The sequence below is a fragment of the Saimiri boliviensis genome, chromosome 19, assembly GCF_048565385.1.
Source record: "Saimiri boliviensis isolate mSaiBol1 chromosome 19, mSaiBol1.pri, whole genome shotgun sequence".
Lineage (NCBI taxonomy): Eukaryota > Metazoa > Chordata > Mammalia > Primates > Cebidae > Saimiri > Saimiri boliviensis.
The window spans coordinates 14,156,183-14,176,480 of NC_133467.1; the positions used below are offsets into that span (position 1 = coordinate 14,156,183).

The 20,298-nt window shown below is 35.9% G+C and overlaps 1 protein-coding gene across 5 annotated transcripts in view; it reads left to right on the forward strand.

Annotated features, from left to right (window-relative positions):
* Positions 1-20,298, forward strand: part of ACBD6 (acyl-CoA binding domain containing 6) — a 206,990-nt gene that overhangs the window by 86,580 nt on the left and 100,112 nt on the right. For 4 of the 5 annotated variants that reach the window (XR_012514970.1, XR_012514971.1, XR_012514972.1 and 1 more), the window contains one exon: positions 5,380-5,469. Coding sequence is in view for 2 of the 5 variants with exons in the window: in XM_074389563.1 (XP_074245664.1) it covers positions 5,380-5,469 (90 nt within the window). In the remaining 3 variants the exon portion in view is untranslated. Of the gene's footprint in view, positions 1-5,379; positions 5,470-16,101; positions 19,802-20,298 lie in introns of those variants that run through there. The other variant, XM_074389564.1, reaches the window with a different exon arrangement.

The following is a 20,298-nucleotide window of genomic DNA, read 5'->3' on the forward strand; positions in this document are numbered from 1 at the left end:
AGTGAGACTCCATCTCAAATATATATATGTGTATGTTCACATAAGCTAAAGTGTGGTGGCTCACACCTGTAATCCCAAGTACTTGGGAGGTCAAGGCATGAGGAACTCTTAAGCCTGAGAGTTTAAGACTAGGCTGAGCGCCAGGCGCAGTGGCTCACGCCTGTAATCCCAGCACTTTGGGAGGCAGAGGCAGGTGGATCACGAGGTCAAGAGATCGAGACCATCCTGGTCAACATGCTGAAACCCCGTCTCTACTAAAAATACAAAAAAATAGCTGGGCATGGTGGTGTGTGCCTGTAATCCCAGCTACTCAGGAGGCTGAGGCAGGAGAATTGCCTGAACCCAGAAGGCGGAGGTTGCGGTGAGCCGAGATCGCACCATTGCACTCCAGCCTGGATAACAAGAGTGAAACTCCATCTCAAAAAAAAAAAAAAGACTAGGCTGAGCAACACAATGAGATCCCATCTCATAATTAAAAAATGAATAAATAAAATAATAAATTTATGTGTGTAAGCACCACCACCATACAACTTTTTTATCTTCCCCAGTTGAAACTGTGTACCAAGCCAGGTGTTGTAGCTGATGCCTTAATCCCAGCACTTTGGGAGACTGAGGTGGGTCGATCACCTGAAATCGGGAGTTCGAAACCAGCTTGGCTAACATGGTGAAACCCCGTCTCTACTAAAAATATAAAAATTAGCCAGCCATAGTGGTGCACATCTGTACTCCCAGCTACTCCAGAGGCTGAGGCAAGAGAATCTCTTGAACCTGGGAGGCGGAGGTTGCGGTAAGCTGAGATCGCACCACTGCATTCCAGCCTGGGTGACAGAGTGAGAGTTCGTCTCAAAAAAAAAAAAAGAGAGAGAGAAAGAGTCTCAGTACCTATGAAACACTACCCATTCCTCCCTTCCCCTGCCCCCTGGCAACTACCATTCCATTTTCTATCTGAATTTGACTACTGCAGGTGCTTCATTAAGTGGAGTCATAACAATATCTGTCCCTTTTGACTGGCTTATTTCGCTCAGCGTAACATCTTCAAGGTTTGTCCATGTTGTGGCATGTGTCAGTTTCCTTTGGTAAGACAAATAATACTCCATTGTGTGCATACACCACATTTTATTTATTCACATGCCCATTGATGGACGCTTGTTTTGCTCTTACCTTTTGACTGTTGTAAATGATGCTATGAACAAATTTTTGTTTCTTTTTTCTCCCAATAATTTATTATGAAAAATGTTAAACATACAGAGAAGTTGAGTTTTACAATGAACATCTGTATTTCTACCATCTGGATTCTACCATTAGTATTTTACTATTCTTGGTTTATCTAGCCAGTCATCAAATATATTTTATTTTTTGATACATTTTAGAGTACACAGATAATAGTACACTTCCTTCTAAATAACTTAACTTGCATATAATTAACTAAATTCAGTATTAGTTTAGTTTTTCTTTTAAAATAATACTTATATACAATGAAATGCACAAGTCTTGAGTGCACTTTTGATGTACTTTGACAAACGCGTATACTTGAATAACTGAAGCTCTTATCAAGATATAGAACATTGCTGTCACCCCAGAAAATTTCCTCATGTTCCTTCCCAGCCACTCTTTTAATCCCAGAAAAGTAACCACTGTTTTGATATCATTCTACCATAGATTAGTTCTGCTTGTTCTAGAACTTTATATACATGGGATTATACATATATATACACTCTGTGTAGGGCGTGTTTCATTCAGCATAATGTTTTTGACTCATTCATATTGCTATAGTTCAGTACTTCCTTCTTTTATACTGCTGAATATATTCCATCATGTGAATATGCTATTGTCTTATGATGGATACCTGGCCAGAATCTCTTCTCTTTTCTTTAATTTTGTGAAATTGAGGGGGAAGATCTAATTTTAAAATTCTACATGGTTTAAGGACAAGTTACTAAGGAAATCAAAGAAGCATTTCATATATTAAGATGTGCTCTCTGTATTTTCCAGAAGGTGTGAAAGTAATACCACTTAATAGGTTAGCTGCTACCCTGCACTTTGAAAGCACTTTAGAGTCATTCATCTGTCTGAGGTAGGACAGTGTTAGCATCCTTGGTTAATAGATGAGAACTCTTTTCCCCCTTGTATTTTACTGTATTTGAGTTCCAGAATTTATTCAGAGCTCTCCAGTGTTTGTGGCTTCTGGTGGCCTAACAAAGATTCCTTTTAATAATGGCTCTCCCTCACCAATCTCCTGAATACCTCTGGGATATTTTTCCAGAAGAGTTTTAAAAATTAGAAACAAAAAATTGTCACTTTTTGTGATAGCAATAAAAATAAATTTAACTTGAAAATTTATAAGAGACATTATCACTCATGGAAAAAGATAATTATATAGACAAATAGGTAAAATATTTCATAAACTTAGATAAAGTTTTAGCAGATATAGCTTTAATGAACATCTAGTTCATGGTTTTCCTTCTGGAAGAGAGATTGTGGAATCCTTTACCTAAAATAATTTAATAATTGTATTTTGTTGGTTTAGGTGTGTTTGTGGTTAACAAAGAGGAAAGAAACTACAGATATTTATTTCCTGATATTATCATAATTATAAAGATAGCATCTCTGCAAATTACTGGTTGTGTTAGTGAATAATCTTAAATTGGAGCATGCTTAGAGGAACTCTATAATTTGAAGAAGTAGAAGATATCACACACACCTCATTTTGCTGGTTTTTGTTCACTTAAGTATAGAGCATCTTGAAGGTTAAAATTCCAGATCCTGATTTGTCTGTGTTTATTTACATGTATGTTTAATCCTGCCCTTGTTTTTATGCTTTTTAATAGTGCATGGAATATTAATCATTAGGTGATCTTAATGTAGATCTCTTCAGTGCTTCTACAGAAAGTCATTGTCAGAGAATTCATTCTAATTCAAGGTTAATTAGTGTACCATTAAAATAATGTGTTACAAGAATTAATTGCATTGTGGGTCACAAAACGTGTTAAAAAGCATGGTGTAAATGTCTGAGAGCACACCATCCTTCTTAAAACGTTGCTATATATGTGCTACCCTTCTGAAAAATATATCCAAAGTGGAAATCACTACGGAGGTCCAGTCATAGGTATTTCCCCTAAAGTAAATTTTTGGCACCACATGGAAAATTTAAAATATAACTCCCATTAACAGTAAAATGTGTTGCTTGTCAGCTTTACCATTGTGAAACAGCTCAGATTTATATTATAGCTTTAGCTGATGTTACCCTGTTGGGTCAAACCTAAGGAAAATTCAGGAACGTGGTCGAGAGATGGAAATTATCTATACATTTTAGGGTAAAAAAAAGTACAAAACATAGTATGTTGTCCTACTTAAGTAGTATGTAGTTTTTGTAAGTACCCTGTGTAAATATATCATACATCATCTTGACGGTGTAGTAACTCGTCAGTAGCTTAACCTAGTAGCCTTAAAATGCACACTTAAAATTAGAACTAAAAATGATAGACTTTGAAATTTTATCTGATTCTTTTAATGTATTAATAAATGTTGTGAAACAGTGGTGTGGACCTGTAGAATATTTTATTCATTAGTATTTTTTGAGAGTCATTAAAATATCTAATTGTTCATATGGAGGGCTTTTGAATTAGAGCCCTAGTAACAGCAGGTTACATTAGAGCTACAAAAATTTTAACATAGGAAACTGTGCTCTAGTACTCAACTATACATTTTCACCTGTACTCTTAGAATTGTCTCCACTAAAAACTAACTGCTAGTGGGCTCTGAACACAGTAAAATAAAATAGTCTCGATACTACAACTAATTGTGAATGATTTGCCCACATTTTTAAATTCTCTGCTTCCCTCCCTCTCAGGATTTTGCTTAAGTCTATTAGAAAACAGATATTCACAGGTAAATAATAGTAAATCAAGCAAATGAAAGCAAAAGAAGACAATTTGTCGGGAAGAAGTTTTCCTACTCTGTTTTTTGTTTGAAGAATAGATCCTACTTTAATTAGTTGAACTAATAGGTGTGTGAAGAGAGTCTGAATGATAAAAAACAATGTAGGCAGTTTTAGAAAAGCTTTCTTGAAAGGTGCTTTGTGCTTTAAAGCAATCCTTGCCCCAGCTTGTATCTATTTAAAATCTTTTCTAAAAGGACATGAAGCAGGAATTTCAACTTAATGTGGAAAAACATCCCATTCTTTATAAATCACAAACATCATTTCCACCTTCAGAAAGTAGTAAGCCATACATCACTCATTTAGTCAGAAAAGCCCTTAGCTTTGGGGGTTTTGTTTATTCTTCTGAACAAAGTAGGCTTTTTTTTTTTTTTTTTTTTTTTTTTTCATTAACTAGAACAAGATTTTCTGGCAGTAGGGAATAGAAATAATGCATGTAGTAACTGTGAGTCCTTGGTAGACAAGTGTTAAAATTAATATTTCATATTGAACAGTTTATCTCCTAATAGTTAATCATCCATTCCCTTTTGCAAGTGGCTTTCACAGTCAACTGTTTGATAATAGACACTAATAGATTGTGCTAGTGTTTTTGAGGTATTTCAGAGTGCAAACTTGGCAATAATAAGGAGAAATGCTTATTTTCAAACTGTTTAATCTTTTTAAGGGATAAATTTGAGGAAATTTAGATATAGTACATTTAGATTATAATTTCTATCTAGGTTTAAGTGCTTGCTTTTTTATTCATATGATTATTTTCCAGAAGAAAGAAGAAATGGACATAATACTTAAGAAAACCATATATTTTAAAAATACAGTTTACAAAGCATTTTCTTATAGTTCATTCAGCAGATATTAATGATATTGTTGTTGTTACTACTATCATTATCTCCACTCTGTAAGTGATTGAGTTGAAAGCAATTGAGCTAGTACATAATAGACCCAGAAGTAGATCTTGAGGCTTCCCATTAATTGATTGATTGTTGTTGTTGATTTGAGATGGAGTTTTGCTCTGTCTCCCAGGCTGGAATGCAATGGCATGATCTCAGCTCACTGCAACCTCTGCCTTCCAGGTTCAGGCAATTCTCCTGCCTCAGCCCCCCAAGTAGAGAGGATTACAAGCAGCCACCACCGTGCCCGACTAATTTTTGTATTTTTAGCAGAAACAGGATTTCACCATGTTGGCCAGGCTGGTCTTTAACTCCTGACCTCAGGTGATCCACCCACCTCAGCCTCCCAAAGTGCTGGGGTTACAGGAATGAGACACTGTGCCTGGCCCCATTAATTGTTTATTGCTTTTCCCATAGTACATTTTTATATCACTCATTCTTAGAATAATTAACCCATAATTTTACATATTTCCTTGTCTTTCTTAAAACACTGTATCTTTTACATGACCCTACAACTGATACAACAAATTCATTTATCTTATTCTATCTTTTTAGGGTAGGGCTCTGCTTCATTGGGCCTGTGATCGAGGACATAAGGATCTAGTCACAGTCTTGCTACAACATAGAGCTGACATTAACTGTCAGGTAAGAGTGATAAAGAAGAGCTTTTATTTTTTTAATTGAAGCATAATTCACTTAACATAAAATTTACCAGATTAACTGTTCTGAAATGTGCAATTCAGTGGTATTTAGTGCATTTCACAGTGTTGTGTAATCATTGCTACTATATAGTTCTGTAATACTGTCATCATCACAAAAGAAAACCCTGTTCCCATTAAGCAGTCACTTTGTATTTCTCCCCTCACCCCAGACCTTGGCAACCACTAATCTGCTTTTTGTTTCTGTAGATTTGCCTATTCTGGATATTTTATCTAAATGGAATCATAAAATTTATGGTTTTTTTGTGTTTGACTTCTTTTACTTAGCATCATGTTTTGAAGGTGTATCCATACTGTAGCATTTAACGGCACCTCATTCCTTTTTATGGTTGAATGTTTTGGGTATCCCACATGTTGTTTATCCAGTCATCAATTGATGGGCAGTTTGGATTGTTTCCGTCTTTTGGCAGTTGTGAATAATCCTGCTTGGAACATTTGTGTACTTGAATTTTTGTTTAAATACCTGTTGTCCTTTTGGTTGTATACATAGGAGTGGAATTACTGGGTCATATGGTAATTTGATATTTAACTTTTTGAGCAACTGACAAACTGTTTTCCATATGAGCTACACTATTTTTCATGCCCAGCTGCTGTGTATGATGCTTCCAGTTTCACCACATCCTCACCAATGGTTGTTATTTTCCCTTTTTAAAAAACAACTATCTTAGTGGCTATGAGGTGATAACCTCATCATGGTATGATTTTGATTTGCATTTCCCTAATGACTAATGATACAGAGTATCTTTTCCTATACTTGTTGACTATTTTCATGTCTTTTTTGGAGAAATGTCTGTTTCAGTCTTTGCCCGTTTTAAAGTGATTTGTTTGTCTTTTTGTTGTTGAGTTGTAGGAGTGCTTTATATATTCTGGATACTAGACCCTTATCAGATACAGTGCATGATTTACAAGTGTCTTCTCCCTTTTTATGGGTTTTCTCTTCATTTTCTTGATAGTGTCTTTGGATGCACATGGAAATTTTGATGAAATCTAATTTATCATTTGTTTTCTCTTTTGTTTATGGTTTCTTTAGAAACCGTTGCCAAATCCAAGGTCATTAAAATTTACCCCTTTGTTTTCCTTCTCTTTTTTATTGTGGTAAAATATTCATGACATAAAATTTATTATTTTAACCATTTTAAGTGTATAGTTTTGTGGCACTATGTGCACACATTCATATTGTGTGTACCCATGGCCACCACCCATCTCCAGAACTTTTTCATCTCCACCAACTGAAACTCTGTAACTGTTAAAACACTAATTTCCCATTCCTCCCTTCCCTATGCCCCTGGCAACTACCATTCTACTTTCTATTTCTGTGAATTTGACTATCCTGGGTACCTTATAGAAGTGGAATCATACGCCGGGCGTGGTGGCTCAAGCCTGTAATCCCAGCACTTTGGGAGGCCGAGGCGGGTGGATCACGAGGTCAAGAGATCGAGACCATCCTGGTCAACATGGTGAAACCCCGTCTCTACTAAAAGTGCAAAAAATTAGCTGGGCATGGTGGCACGTGCCTGTAATCACAGCTACTCAGGAGGCTGAGGCAGGAGAATTGCCTGAGCCCAGGAGGCGGAGGTTGCAGTGAGCCGAGATTGCGCCATTGCACTCCAGCCTGGGTAACAAGGGCGAAACTCCGTCTCAAAAAAAAAAAAAAGAAAAAGAAAAAAAAAAAAGAAGTGGAATCATACAATATTTGTCCCTTTTTGACTAGCTTATTTCACTTAGCGTAACATCATCAAGGTTCATCAGTGTGGTTGCATGTGTCAGAATTGTCTTCCCTTTTAAAACTCATTATTATTTTTATGTATTTGCCATATTTTGTCTGTTTCAGTATCCATGGGCACTTGGTTTGCTTTGACCTTTTGGCGATTATGAATAATGATACTGTGAACATGGATGTACAAATGTCTGTTCAAGTCCCCGCTTTCATTTCTTTTGAGTATATACCCCCAAAATAGAACTGCTGGATCATACGATAATTCCATGTTTAATTTTTTTGAGGAATCGCCCTATTATTTCCCACAGTAGCTGTACCATTTTACATTCCTACCACTAATACACAAATGTTTGAATTTCTCGATATCCTTGCCCACAGTTGTTATTTTCTGTGTTTTTGACAATAGACATCCTGATGACTGATTTGGGTGCCTTTTATTTCATTTTCTTGGCTAATTGTTCTGGCTGGACCTTCAAGTACTATATTGAATAGAAGTGGTAGCATAAGTATCCTTGTCTTTTTATGCTTGGGTTCTGGAAAAAGCTAAAAATAATAATAAAATCACACAACACTGTTGTTAACATAAATCATGGTAATATCATTAAATTTGACTACCAAGTCTTCTGGTCTTTGTCTTCAGAATACCTCTTTATTTCACAGAAAAAGTAGAATAAATCTTTATCACCAATGCATAACTCAGCCAGTAGCTCCAGACACACATCTCTCTTCTTTGATGTCCCTCAGATACTTCAAACTCCCAATATCTAACACCAAACACCAGCCTCCCTCAACAGCCCACCCTTCCCCACCTGCCACTCACCGTAATTGGCACTGACATCCCACCAGTTCCCAGGAGTTCTCCTTGATTCTTCCTTCACCTTCATACTTATTCAAGTCCTGTAGGTTCTGTTTCCTAAGTAATCTTAGTCTCTTAAATAAACTCACTTCTCTCTTTCAACATTACTTCAGGCTTCTTAGATTATTTCAGCACTCTGAACTATATCCCTACTTCTAATCTTGACATCCTGGAATATATTCCCCACATTTAATTGAGAGGTTTTCTAAAATTCAAGTTTACCAATGTTTTCCTGTTTACTTTTATTTTTCTAAGATACAATTTAAATATAATTTGCCCTGTAAAGCACTTCATGATCTCGGCCTTGCTTATGTCTCCGCTAATTTCTCAGCACACTCCTGCTTATGTACTATTCCTGGTATACTAAACTCCACTTGTTCTGAAGAACCTGACATGCTGCTCACTTCTTGGCTTTTAAATAATACTGTTTTCCTTTCTCCTTTGTTCACTTCGTGGGTCTCAGCTTATATATTATTTCCTCCTGGAAGCCTTCCTTTACTGTAACCAGTTAGACATCCCTGCTTCTTATCATGGTACAATTACTTTGTGTTACATTTGGCTGTTTACGTGTCTGTATCCTCGACACCACCATATGCAAGTACCAGAATTTGGTTATATCACTGGTGCTTAGCGTAATATCTGACACATAGTATTGCTCAGTAATTAAATGTTGAATAAATAAGATCAGCTCATAAAGCAACTGGTAAGATGTTAGAACAATAGAACATGCGAACCAGAAAGGACCTAAACAACTGCCTAAACCTTTGGGATAAATCATTGTTGTTTCATCAGAAGAAGTACTTCTTTCCCCACTAGAAATGTATGCCGCCTTCTTCTTAGGCTGATTGCCTCACTTAGGACCAAACCTTACTTTGAAATGTGTGTAGTTCACTGTAAGTAAGTAAGTGTACGTACACAAAGGAGACAACGAACAACAACAAAAGCTGTACTTAAAAAAAAAATCTCTTCTTTCCGACTTTGTTTCCCAGCCACCCAGAGGCAGCACCTATTGCCAGTTTTATATATATCCTTTTAGAATGTTGTATATGCAAGAATATAAAGTAGCAGTATGAATAGCAAACTGTACACGCTGTTCTATAACTTGTTTTTTTAATAATTTATCTTGGAGGCTGTTCTATGTTTGTACATATAGTCCTGTGTTACTTACTCTTTTTAATGGCCATATAATATTCCTTTTAGAGAATTTAATCCATAATGTAGTTAACTAATACCATATAAATTGACTGTAACAATTTATACTTCCACCAGCAATGTATAAGAGAATTCCTGTTTCTCTAGCCATACGAAATAGTGCATCATAACACTTTTTGTTCTCTGTTTGATGAATGGTATATCATATTTTTAATCTATCTTTTCCTCAGTTTCCCATTGTGTTGATGGTATTTTTCTTCTTAACTTACAGGAACTTTTTATATAGTAAGGAAAATTTCTCCTTTGTGATATAGTTGTTAAGATTTCCCCCCATATTTTCTTCTAATGCTTTTATCATTTCATGGTTTTAATAAACTCATCTAGAATTTCTTTATCATATGTATGTAACAGGAATTTTACTTTTGTCCAGATGGTGCCAACTTTGTTTTTGTCCAAATGACTATCCAATTCCAGTAATGTTTATTGAATAAATAATCGGTATCTTTTCTCTAGTAATTTGAACTGTCTTATCATAGTCTCAATTCTTTTATGCATTTCAGTCAATTTTGGGGGCTTGTTCCTCCATTCCGTTGCTCTGGTTTTCTGTTCATTTATTTGTGCTACACTGTTTTAAGTATTACAGCTTCAAAATATATTGTAAAATCTGGTTGGGCAAATTCCTTCATTACTCATTCAAAATCTTTTCTACTGTTTTTGCTTATTTAGCTCATGCCTATAATCCTAGCACTTTGGGAGGTTGAGTCAGGAGGATCATTTGAGGCCTGTTTGAGACCAGCCTGGGCAACATAGTGAGATCCCATCTCCACAACATTTTTTAAAAAATTAGTTGTAGTGGTGGGTGCCTGTAATCCTAGCTACTCTGGAGGCTGAGGTGGGAGGATCACTTGAGCACAGGAGTTTGAGGTTATAGTGAACTGTGATGAGGCCACTGCATTTTAGTCTGGGTGACAGAGCCCAAGACCCTATCTCTAAAAAACAACAAAACATCTTTTTAACCAAACAATTTTTTGGAGGTGTTGTGTAGGGTAATTTCCTCAAGTTAGGCATTGCCTGAGGTTTTTGCCTTACGGATTTCTTATGTTCTGTTTATTTGGATAGTATGAGACATATAAGCCAAAAACTACCTTATGTGGCTTTATAGAACATTCTTTACTAAACACTACCTTTAATGCAAAGTATAAGTTGGATGTAGGTTTTTAGGATGGATCTGTTAGAATTATATGCCTGGCATAATGTTTTCCTTGCGCCCTTTGTATTCACATGCCCATTGTGTGTAGCCACTAGCTTTGATTTTCTTTTACTATTGACAGTCATAATCTGTACAATCTAACTTTAGTTAATGGGATGTTTTTGGCTTTTCCAGTTTGAGTTGCTAACATGCTTCCAAGTCAGAGGGCTTCTGGAGATTAGCTCTCAGAATAGCTCTTTCCCTTGTAATATCTTCTTTGGCTTCTTTATTGAAAACTCTTTTCAAATATAGACAATACAAACATAATAAATGGAAGGAAAGGTTCATCTCCCTCATGACTCAATATTTCTTAAACAACATTATTATCGACTGGCCTATTGGTTGCCAAAAAGGAAAATCAATTTTATTAGAAGTATTTGCTTGGCCACAGATCTTGGTACTAACTCAGCACAGACAGTCTGATGTTATCAACTATCTGAAGACTAATTTTTACCATTAGTCTGAAACGAAGCAGTAATTAGAGATATGTCAAAGTCTACTCTGTGTTTTCTTGTCATCTTTTACCCTTTGGTCTGTCTCCTACATTTTTTTTATTGCACTGCAGCTTCTATGTTCTGTGATTGTGATGGAATTGAAACTTGAAATTTTATTTCTAAGAAAGATGCTTTATAGATTTTATTCATTATCTGACAGTATTATGGATGCAGTTTTGTCTCTTCCACTGCTCGGTATTGATTTTTAGTTCCACTCTGGAAGGTAGGTTCTTACCACATTTGGGATTAGGATATGGCTTACACGCACACGCGTGTGTGTGTGTACACACACACACACACACACACACACACATAAACACACACCTGTCTCTGACTTCTTGAGTAACTTTGATTTTTCAAGCCCTGAAGAAAGATTAAAACTACCCCGCAAAGCACATTAAAAGATATTTGAATGCTGAACATTTATTGGCAGGAGGAGTAGGAGCATCTCTGGTGTATGTGTCAATACTGTGTACTGGTGTTACACAGTTTAAAAGAAAAACATTTTGTTTAAGTGGTACAGAAATGTATAAGGGCTTTATGATGTATAAATTATATAAGCTTATGGTTTATAGACTACCGTAGAGCAATGTGCCCTCTCAATGAATACCTTGTGCCTATCTGTGTCTCATGAAAGATTTCAAAAATGTGAGAAAAGTACAAAGCAATAAATAAAATCATCTGTAATCCCATTACATAGTGTGTATCTGTGTGGGGTGGGTAGGATATAACAAGTGTTTAGTGTTTACTATGTGCCAAGAATTTTATGTACATTGTCTCTTTTAGTCATTGTATCAATAGCGTAATGTGCATATATTATGCCTTACCTTTTACTGGTGAAGAAACAGGAGCTTAAAGAAGTCATAGAGCTAGTGAAGGCCAAAGCCTAGATTTGAATATTCTGACTCCAAAGCCCAAGCTCTTAACCTCTTCACTGTAAAATTCAAATATATTTTATTTTCCTCTTTCTTTTTTCTACTTACGTGTATATATTTTAAAGCTATTTAGTATAATATTGTACATAAAGTATTTTTCTTTGTTAGTTAAAATTATTAAGGTATAAAATAAATTTAGTGAGATAAATGTGCACAAATAAGGATAAAGCTCAGTGCATTTTACACACACACACCCCATTGTGTAACTACCACGTATTTCAAATTAGAACATTCCTGGAACCCCTAGAAAATTTGTTCCCCTACAGCTACTTTCTGTCAATATCTGTCCTTCACTTTCACCCTGAGGTGAGTATTATTCTGAACTTCTGTCACCCCTGATTAGTTCTAACTCTTCTTAAAATTCAAATATATGGAATAGTAAAGTATATATACTTTTGGATTAAGCTTATTATGTTCAACATAACATTTGTGAGAGTCATCCATGTTACGTGTATCGGTTGTTTCCTTATCGCTGTATAACATTTCGTTATATATATACCACAATTTTATCTGTTCTTCTGTTGGTGGACATTTAGGTGTCCCCCCCACCCCCCGCATTCAGTGTTTGGCTATTATGAATAAAGGGGCTGTGAGCTTTCTTTAATGTGGACATATACACATGTATTTTCATTCCTCTTAGGTATATACCTCGGAGTAGAATTGCTGGGCCATAGCATAACTCTGTGTTTAACCTTTTGAGAAACTGCCTGTTGTTTTTCAAAGAGGCTGCATCATTTTACATTCTCAGCAGCAATGTATGAGAGTTCTAGCTTCTCCACACCCTTGCCAATACTTGTTATCATCTGTCTTTTTGATTATAGTCATCCTGAAGTATGGGAAGTAGCATCTCACTGTGGTTTTTATTTGCATTTCCTTGATGGTTAATGATGTTGAGCATCTTTTCACGTACTCATTGGTCATTTGTATATGTTCATTGTGGAAATTTATATTCAGATCTTGTGCTCATTTAAAAAATTGTGTTATTATTGAGTTTTAAGAGTTACATATTTTGAGTACAAGTCTGTCTTCGGATGTATGATTTGCAGATACTTTAGTTCATTGAATTGTCATTTTACTTGCTTGATAATATCCTTTAAAACATAAAAGTTTTAAATTTTTATGGTCTTGTTTATTTTTTATGTTTGTAGTTTTAAGAAATCATTGTGTAATCAAAGATGATGATGATTAAGCCTTTTTCAATTTTACGGTGTTATCTCTTTAAGTCTTTGATTCGTTTTGAGTTAATTGGGTAGAATGTGAAGTAGGGGTCTAACTTCATTCTTTTACATATGGATATCCAGTTGTTTCATCATTATTGCAGACTTCTTTCTCCCATTAAATCGTTGTAGTACTCTTGTCAAAAATAAATTTGTTTATAATATGAGGGTTTATTTCTAGATTCTTAATTTTATTCCATTGATCAATATATCTTTCCTTATATTAATACCACACAGTCTTGGTTACTGTGGCTTTGTAGGAAGTTTTGAAATTGAGAAGTGTGATTCCTCCACCTTTTTTCAAGGTTGTTTTGGCTATTCTGGGCCCCATGAATTTCCATCTGAATTTTAGGATCAGTTTGTTCATTTTTGCAAAAAAGGCAGCCAAGATTTTAATAAGGATTGCATTGAATTTGTAGAATAGTACCATCTTAAAACATTAAGTCCATGAGTATATGATGTCTTCCCATTTGTTTATGTCTTATTTAATTTCTTTCAGTGATGTTTTATAGTTTTCAGTGTACAAGTCTTGCACTTCTTTTGTTAAATTGATTGCTAAGTATTTTATCTTTTTGATGTTATAAATCAAATTCTTTTCTTTATTTCCTTTTCTGATTGTTCATTGTTTTTTGCTTTTTGTTTTTTGTTTTTTGAGACAAGAGTCTCATTCTGTCGCCAGGCGCCAGGCTGGAGTGCAGTGGCGCTCTACACCACTGGGTTCAAGCAATTTTCCTGCCTCAGCCTCCCGAGTAGCTGGGACTACAGGCGCGTACCACCACACCCAGCTAATTTTTGTATTTTTAGTAAAGATGGGGTTTCACCATGTTGGCCAGGATGGTCTTGATCTATTGACCCTCGTGATCTGCCCACCTTGGCCTCCCAAAGTGCTGGGATTACAGGCGAGAGCCACTGTGCCGGCCGTTCATTGTTAATGTATAGAAATACAGTTGATTTTGGGCCAGTCATGATAGGTCACACCTGTAATCCCAGCACTTTGGAAGGCCAAAGCAGGAAGATGACTTGAGGCCAGGAGTTTGAGACCAGCCTGGGCAGCACAGTGATACTCTGTTGCTACAAAAATTTTTTAAAAAAAGATTTGTGTTTATTGATCTGTATCTTGCATTCTTTCTGAATACTTCTACTAGTTCTAGTAGTTTTAGTGGAGTCCTTATAATTTTTATATACAAGATTATATCATTTGGACAGGAAAAGGGACAATCTAACAGAACAGAACTTTTCAACAATACCCACCCTACCCCAGCCAAATACATGGAGAAAGAATATCCCACCCCCTTGCTTGGAGGCTGAAAGGGAAGCCTAAACATCACTTGGATGGTGGTAGCAAGCAGTGCTTCTCTTCCCCATCAGGGTATTATCAACAGAGGCTGAGTGAGAACCTTGGGCTTTCATTTCCTGCCCAGTGGTAGCAGGGAATGATTTCCTTTGCTAACCAGGGTGATGCTAGAAGAGGCCAAATGGGATACGTAGACTTCATCTCCTGCCCAGAGGTAGCAGGTGATACTCCCCTTTTGTCATAAGTGTAGTGACAGTGGAGACCAAGTGGTAAGCTTGGTTATTTACCACCTCCCCAACCCTGGAAATAAAGGCAATAAGGAGGTAGTACTTCTACCCTTCCCAAATAGGGAGTGATAACACGGGGAAGGATTTTTAGAGAGGAGGGAGCTGGAGAAGGAGATCCTTTAAACTTGTATGTGGAGTCCTGGAAAGATCCCAGAGTGACTCATACATTATACTGACCAAAATTAACATGACAAAAGGGTTGAGAACTGAACTACAGTGTGGAATAGTGCCTACATTTTCACACAAGCAAGGCAGAACCAAATAGTACTAAGGACTCTGAAAATGAAATTATCATTGTAACCACAACTCATGAAAGCAGATCAGGACCTGCACAAGAAACCCAAATAGGGAAACTGCTTACTAAACTGAAAGATTTAAATAGAATGCAGATTCACATACTCAAAATTGAAAATTACTTATCATACCAAGAACCTGGAAAATCACAACTTGAATGGTAAAAGGACATCAACATGCATCAAACAGTGAGATGTTGAAATTATCTGACAAAGATTTTAAAACAATAATCATAAATACGTTTCAATGAGTAGTTACAAACATTCTTGAAACAAATGGGAAAAAAAATCTCAGCAAAGGAATAGGATATCTAAAAAGGAACTAAATGGAAATTATAGAATTGAAAATATAATAGCTGAAGTAAAAATTCACTGGATGCACTCAATACTAGATGGAAGTGATAAAGAAAAGGGTCAGTGAACTTGAAGATAAATCAATAGAAAGTATATCACTTGAACAACAGAAGTAAATGGAAAAGACATTAACAGAGCCTCCAGGACTGTAGGACAATTGTAAAGATGTAAAATTTTTTGTCATCAGAGTGCTAGAAGGAAAGGAGAAAGAGTGTGGAGCTACAAAAAAAAATTCAAAAAGATACTGACTGAAAACTTCCCAAATTTGTTAAAAGGCATAAACCTAAGAAGCTGAGAGAACCATAGACAAATATACCTGGAAAAATCCACACCAAGACACATTAAAATCAAGCTTTGGAAGATAAATTAGAAAAAAAAATTGAAAGCAGTTAAGAGGGGAAAAAGTACACTGCAGATGCTCCTTGGCTTATGATGGACGTATATCCTGAAAAACCCATCATAAGTTGAAAATAACAAGATGAAAATGCACTTAATGTACCTAAGCTATCTCACAGCTACTGAATGTGTATTGCTTTTTTTTTTGAGACAGTCTCTAGGTCTGCTGCTCATTGGAGTGCAGTGGTGCAATCTCAGTTCACCACAACCTCTGCCTCCTGGGTTCAAGCCGTTCTCCAGCCTCAGCTTCCCAAGTAGCTGGGACTACAGGTGTGTACCACCACACCCAGCTAATTTTTGTTTTTTTTTTTTAGTAGGGACATCGTTTCACCATGTTGGCCAGGCTGGTCTCGAACTCCTGACCTCAAGTGATCCACCCACTTAAAGTGCTGGGACAAGGGTGAGCCACTGCACTCAGCCTTTTTTATCCTTTTGCTTGTACCCTATGTGTATATGTTAGTCTATTTGGTCTGCTATAACAAAATACACAAACTAAATAGCATAAACAACAGGCATGTATTTTCTCACAGTTCTGGAGGTTCTAAATCAAAGAGTGAGATGCCAGCATGGTTGGTTTCTGTTGAGGCCTCTCACCTTGGCTTGTAGATAGCCACCTTCTAGCTGTGTCCTCACGGGCCTTTCCTCTGTGCTTATATATGGAGAAGTCTCTAGTGTCTCTTTCTTTTCTTGTAAGGGCACCAGCCCTATCAGTTTAAGACCCCAACTTCATGACCTAATTTAACCTTAATTACCTCTTTAAAGACGCTATTTCTAAATATAGTCAAATTGAGGAATTGGGTGTAGATAGCACAATTCAGTCCATAGCACTGTTATCTTTATATTTAAGGCATGTATCTTATAACCAGCGTGTAGTTGGGTTTTGGTCTTTATCTACTGTGATAATCTTTGTCTTTTAATTGCAGTGTTTAATTTATTTATGTTTAATATAATTGCTGGTATAGTTGTGTTTAAGTCTACCAGCTTGCTATTTGCTTGCTGTTTGTCCCACCTGCTCTTTGTTTCTCTAGTTTTTCTTTACTGACTTCTTTTGTGTTGTAAGTATTTTATTGCATGCATAGAATGTGTAATGATCAGTTCAGGTACTTGGGGTATCCATTACCTGGAGTTTATTTTATCATTTCTATGTATTGAGAACATTTCAAGTTCTCTCTTCTAACTGCTTTTGAAATATACAATGCATTGTTGCTAACTGTAGTAACCCTACTCTGCTACAAAACATTCTACCTTCTATCTAACTGTATGTTTATTGATCAGCCTCTTCATCACTGCCTCCCACCAGCATACCTTTTCCAGCCTCTGAAAGGTACCAGTCCATCCACCCACTGCCTTCATGAGATCCACTTTAGCTCCTACATATGAGTGAGAACATGTAAAATTCGTCTTTCTGTGTCTGGCTTATTTCACTTGACATAAGGGCCTCCAGTTCTAGCCACATTGCTTCAAATGACGTGATTTCATTCTTTTTCTTAGCTGACTAGTATTCTGTTGTGTATGCATACCACATTTTCTTTATTCATCTTTAGATGGACACTGCAGTTCATTCCGTGTATCTTTGCTATTGTGAATAGTACTGCAGTGAACATCAAAGTGCAGGTGTACCTTGATACACTTTCTTTTTTTTCTTTTTTTTTTTTTTTTTTTTTGGCATAAATACCCAGTAGTGGGATTGCTAAAATGTATGGTAGTTCTGTTTTTAGTTTTTTATGAACTCTTCATACTGTTGCCCCATAGTGGCTGTACTAATGTACATTCTCACTGGCCACGTATAAGAGTTGCTTTTTCCCTGCTTTCTTGCCACATCTGTTACTTTTTAATCTTTTTAATAATAACCATTCTAACTGGGATAAAATGATACCTGTGGTTTTGATTTACATTTCTCTGATGATTAGTGATATTAAGCGTTTTTTTAATGTAGCTGTTAGCTATTTGTCTGCTTTTGAGAAATGTCTATTCACATCCTTTGCCCTTTTTAATAGGATGATGATGATTATTATTTTTAATATTGAATGGTTTGAGTTTCTTGTATATTCTGGATATTAGTCCCTTGTCAGATAGTTTGCAGATATTTTCTCACATTCTACAGGTTGACTCTCTACGCTTTTGATTGCTGTGCAGAAGCTTTGTAGTTTAGTAAAGTCTCATTTAGCTATTTTTGTTTTTTTTTTAATCTGTGCTTTCAAAGTCTTAACCACAAAATCTTTGTCTAGACCAAGATCCTTATGTTTTCATCTGGTAGTTTTATAGTTTCAGGCCTTACATTTAAGTATGTAATCCATCTTAAATTGAGTTTTATATGTGGTGAGAGATGGGAATCCAATTTGTTCCCCTGCATGTGGAAACCCAGTTTTTCCAATACCATTTATTGAAAAGGATGTCCTTTCCTCAATGTATATTCTTGGCATCTCTGTTGAAAATCAGTTGACTCTGAATACGTAGATTTACTTCTGGATTCTCTGTTCTGTTCCATTGGTCTGTGTGTCTATTTTTATACCAATACCATGCTTTTATGGTTACTGTAACAGTATAATATATTTTGAAGTCAAATAGTATGATGCTTCCAGCTTCATTCTTTTTGCTCAGGATTGCTTTGGCTATTTGGGCTCTTTTCTGGTTCCATACATATTTCATAATTATTTTTTCTATTTCTGTGAAAAATGACATCAGTATTTTGTTAGGAAGGATTGCATTGAATCTGTAGATTAATTTAAGCAGTATGGTCATTTAAACAATATTCTTCTAATTCGTGAGCATGGAATGTCTTTCTGTTTTTGTATGTGTGTGTATCCTCTTCAATTTCTTTCATCAGTTGTGTAGTTTTCCTTATAGAGATCTTACACCTCCTTGGACAAATTTATTCCCACGTATTTTTTTATAGTTATTGTAAATGGGACTGCCTTCTTGATTTCTTTCTCAGCTAGTTCATTACTGGAGTATAGGAACATTACTCATTTTTTATAAGTTGATTTCGTATCCAGCAACTTGACTAAATTTGTTTATTAGATCTCAGAGATTTTTTTGTGGGGCCTCTAGGTTTTTCTAGATGTAAGATGATATCCTTGTCAAAGAATAGTTTGACTTCAGCTTTTCCAGTTTGGATGCCTTTTATTTCTTTCTCTTGCCTAATTGCTCTTGCTAACCCTTCCAGTACTGTGTTGAATAGGAGTGGTGAAAGTGGGCATTCTTGGCTTGTTCTAGTTCTTAGGAGAAAGCCTTTCCACTTTTTCCCTATTTGGTATGATGTTAGCTGCGGGTTTGTCATATGGCATTTATATCTTAAGGTATGTTCCTTCTGTGCCTAGTTTGTTGAGAGTTTTTATTATGAAGAGATGTCAAATTCTATCAAATGCTTTTTCTGTGTCTGTGGACATAGTGATATGGTTTTGTCCTTTATTCTACTGATGTGATATATCATGTTTATTAATTTGTATATGTTGAACCATCCTTGCATCCCTGGGATAAGTCCCACTTGATCATGACGTATTCTGTACAACAAAATACTTTTTGTTGAGAATTTTTGCATTTATGTTCATCAGGCCTGTAGTTTTCTTTTTTTATTGCATCCTTATCTGATTTTGGTATCAGGTAATGTAGAAGAAGTTAGGGAGAATTCCTTGCTCTTTAGTTTTTTTATGTAAGAATAATTTGAGGAGAATTGGTGTTAGTTCTTCTTTGAAAGTTTTGTAGAATTCAGCAGTGAAGCCATCCAGTCCTAGACTTGTCTTTGTTGAGAGATTTTTTATCACTGATTCATTCTTATTACTCACTGTTGATCTGTTCATGTTTTCTTTTTCTTCCAGATTCAATCTTGGCAGTTTGTATTGTCCAGGAAGTTATCCATTGTCTCTAGGTTTTCTAGTTTCTCAATGTATAATTGTTCATAATTGTCTCTGATGATCCTTTTTATTTCTGTGATATCAGTTTTAATGTCTCCTTTTTCATTTCTGATTTTGTTTATTTAGGTCTTCTCTTTTTTTTTTCTTGGTTAGTCTAGCAAGTGGTGTATTAATTTGTTTATCTTTTCAAAAAAACAATTTTTCATTTTGATTTTTTTTTTTTTAGTCTCATTTAGTTTTGTGATTTATTATTTCTTATACTAATTTGGGGTTTGGTTTGTTCTTGTTTCTCTTTTTCTTTTCTTTCCTTTTTTTTTTTTTTTTTTTTTTTTTTTTTTGAAAAAGTCTTACTCTGTCACCCAGGCTGGAGGGCAGTGGTGGTGCAATCTCAGCTCACTGCTACCTCTGCCTCCTGGGTTCAAGCTATTTTCCTGCCTCAGCCTCCTGAGTACTTGGGATTATGGGCGTGTACCACCACACTCAGCTATTTTTTGTATTTTTTAGTAGAGGTGGAATTTCATCACGTCAGCCGGGTGGGTCTCGAATTCTTAACCTCAGATTATCTGCCTGCCTTGGCCTCCCAAAGTGTTGGGATTACAGGCGAGAGCCATTGCACCCTGCTGTTCTTATTTTTCTAGTTCCTTGAGGTGAATTGTT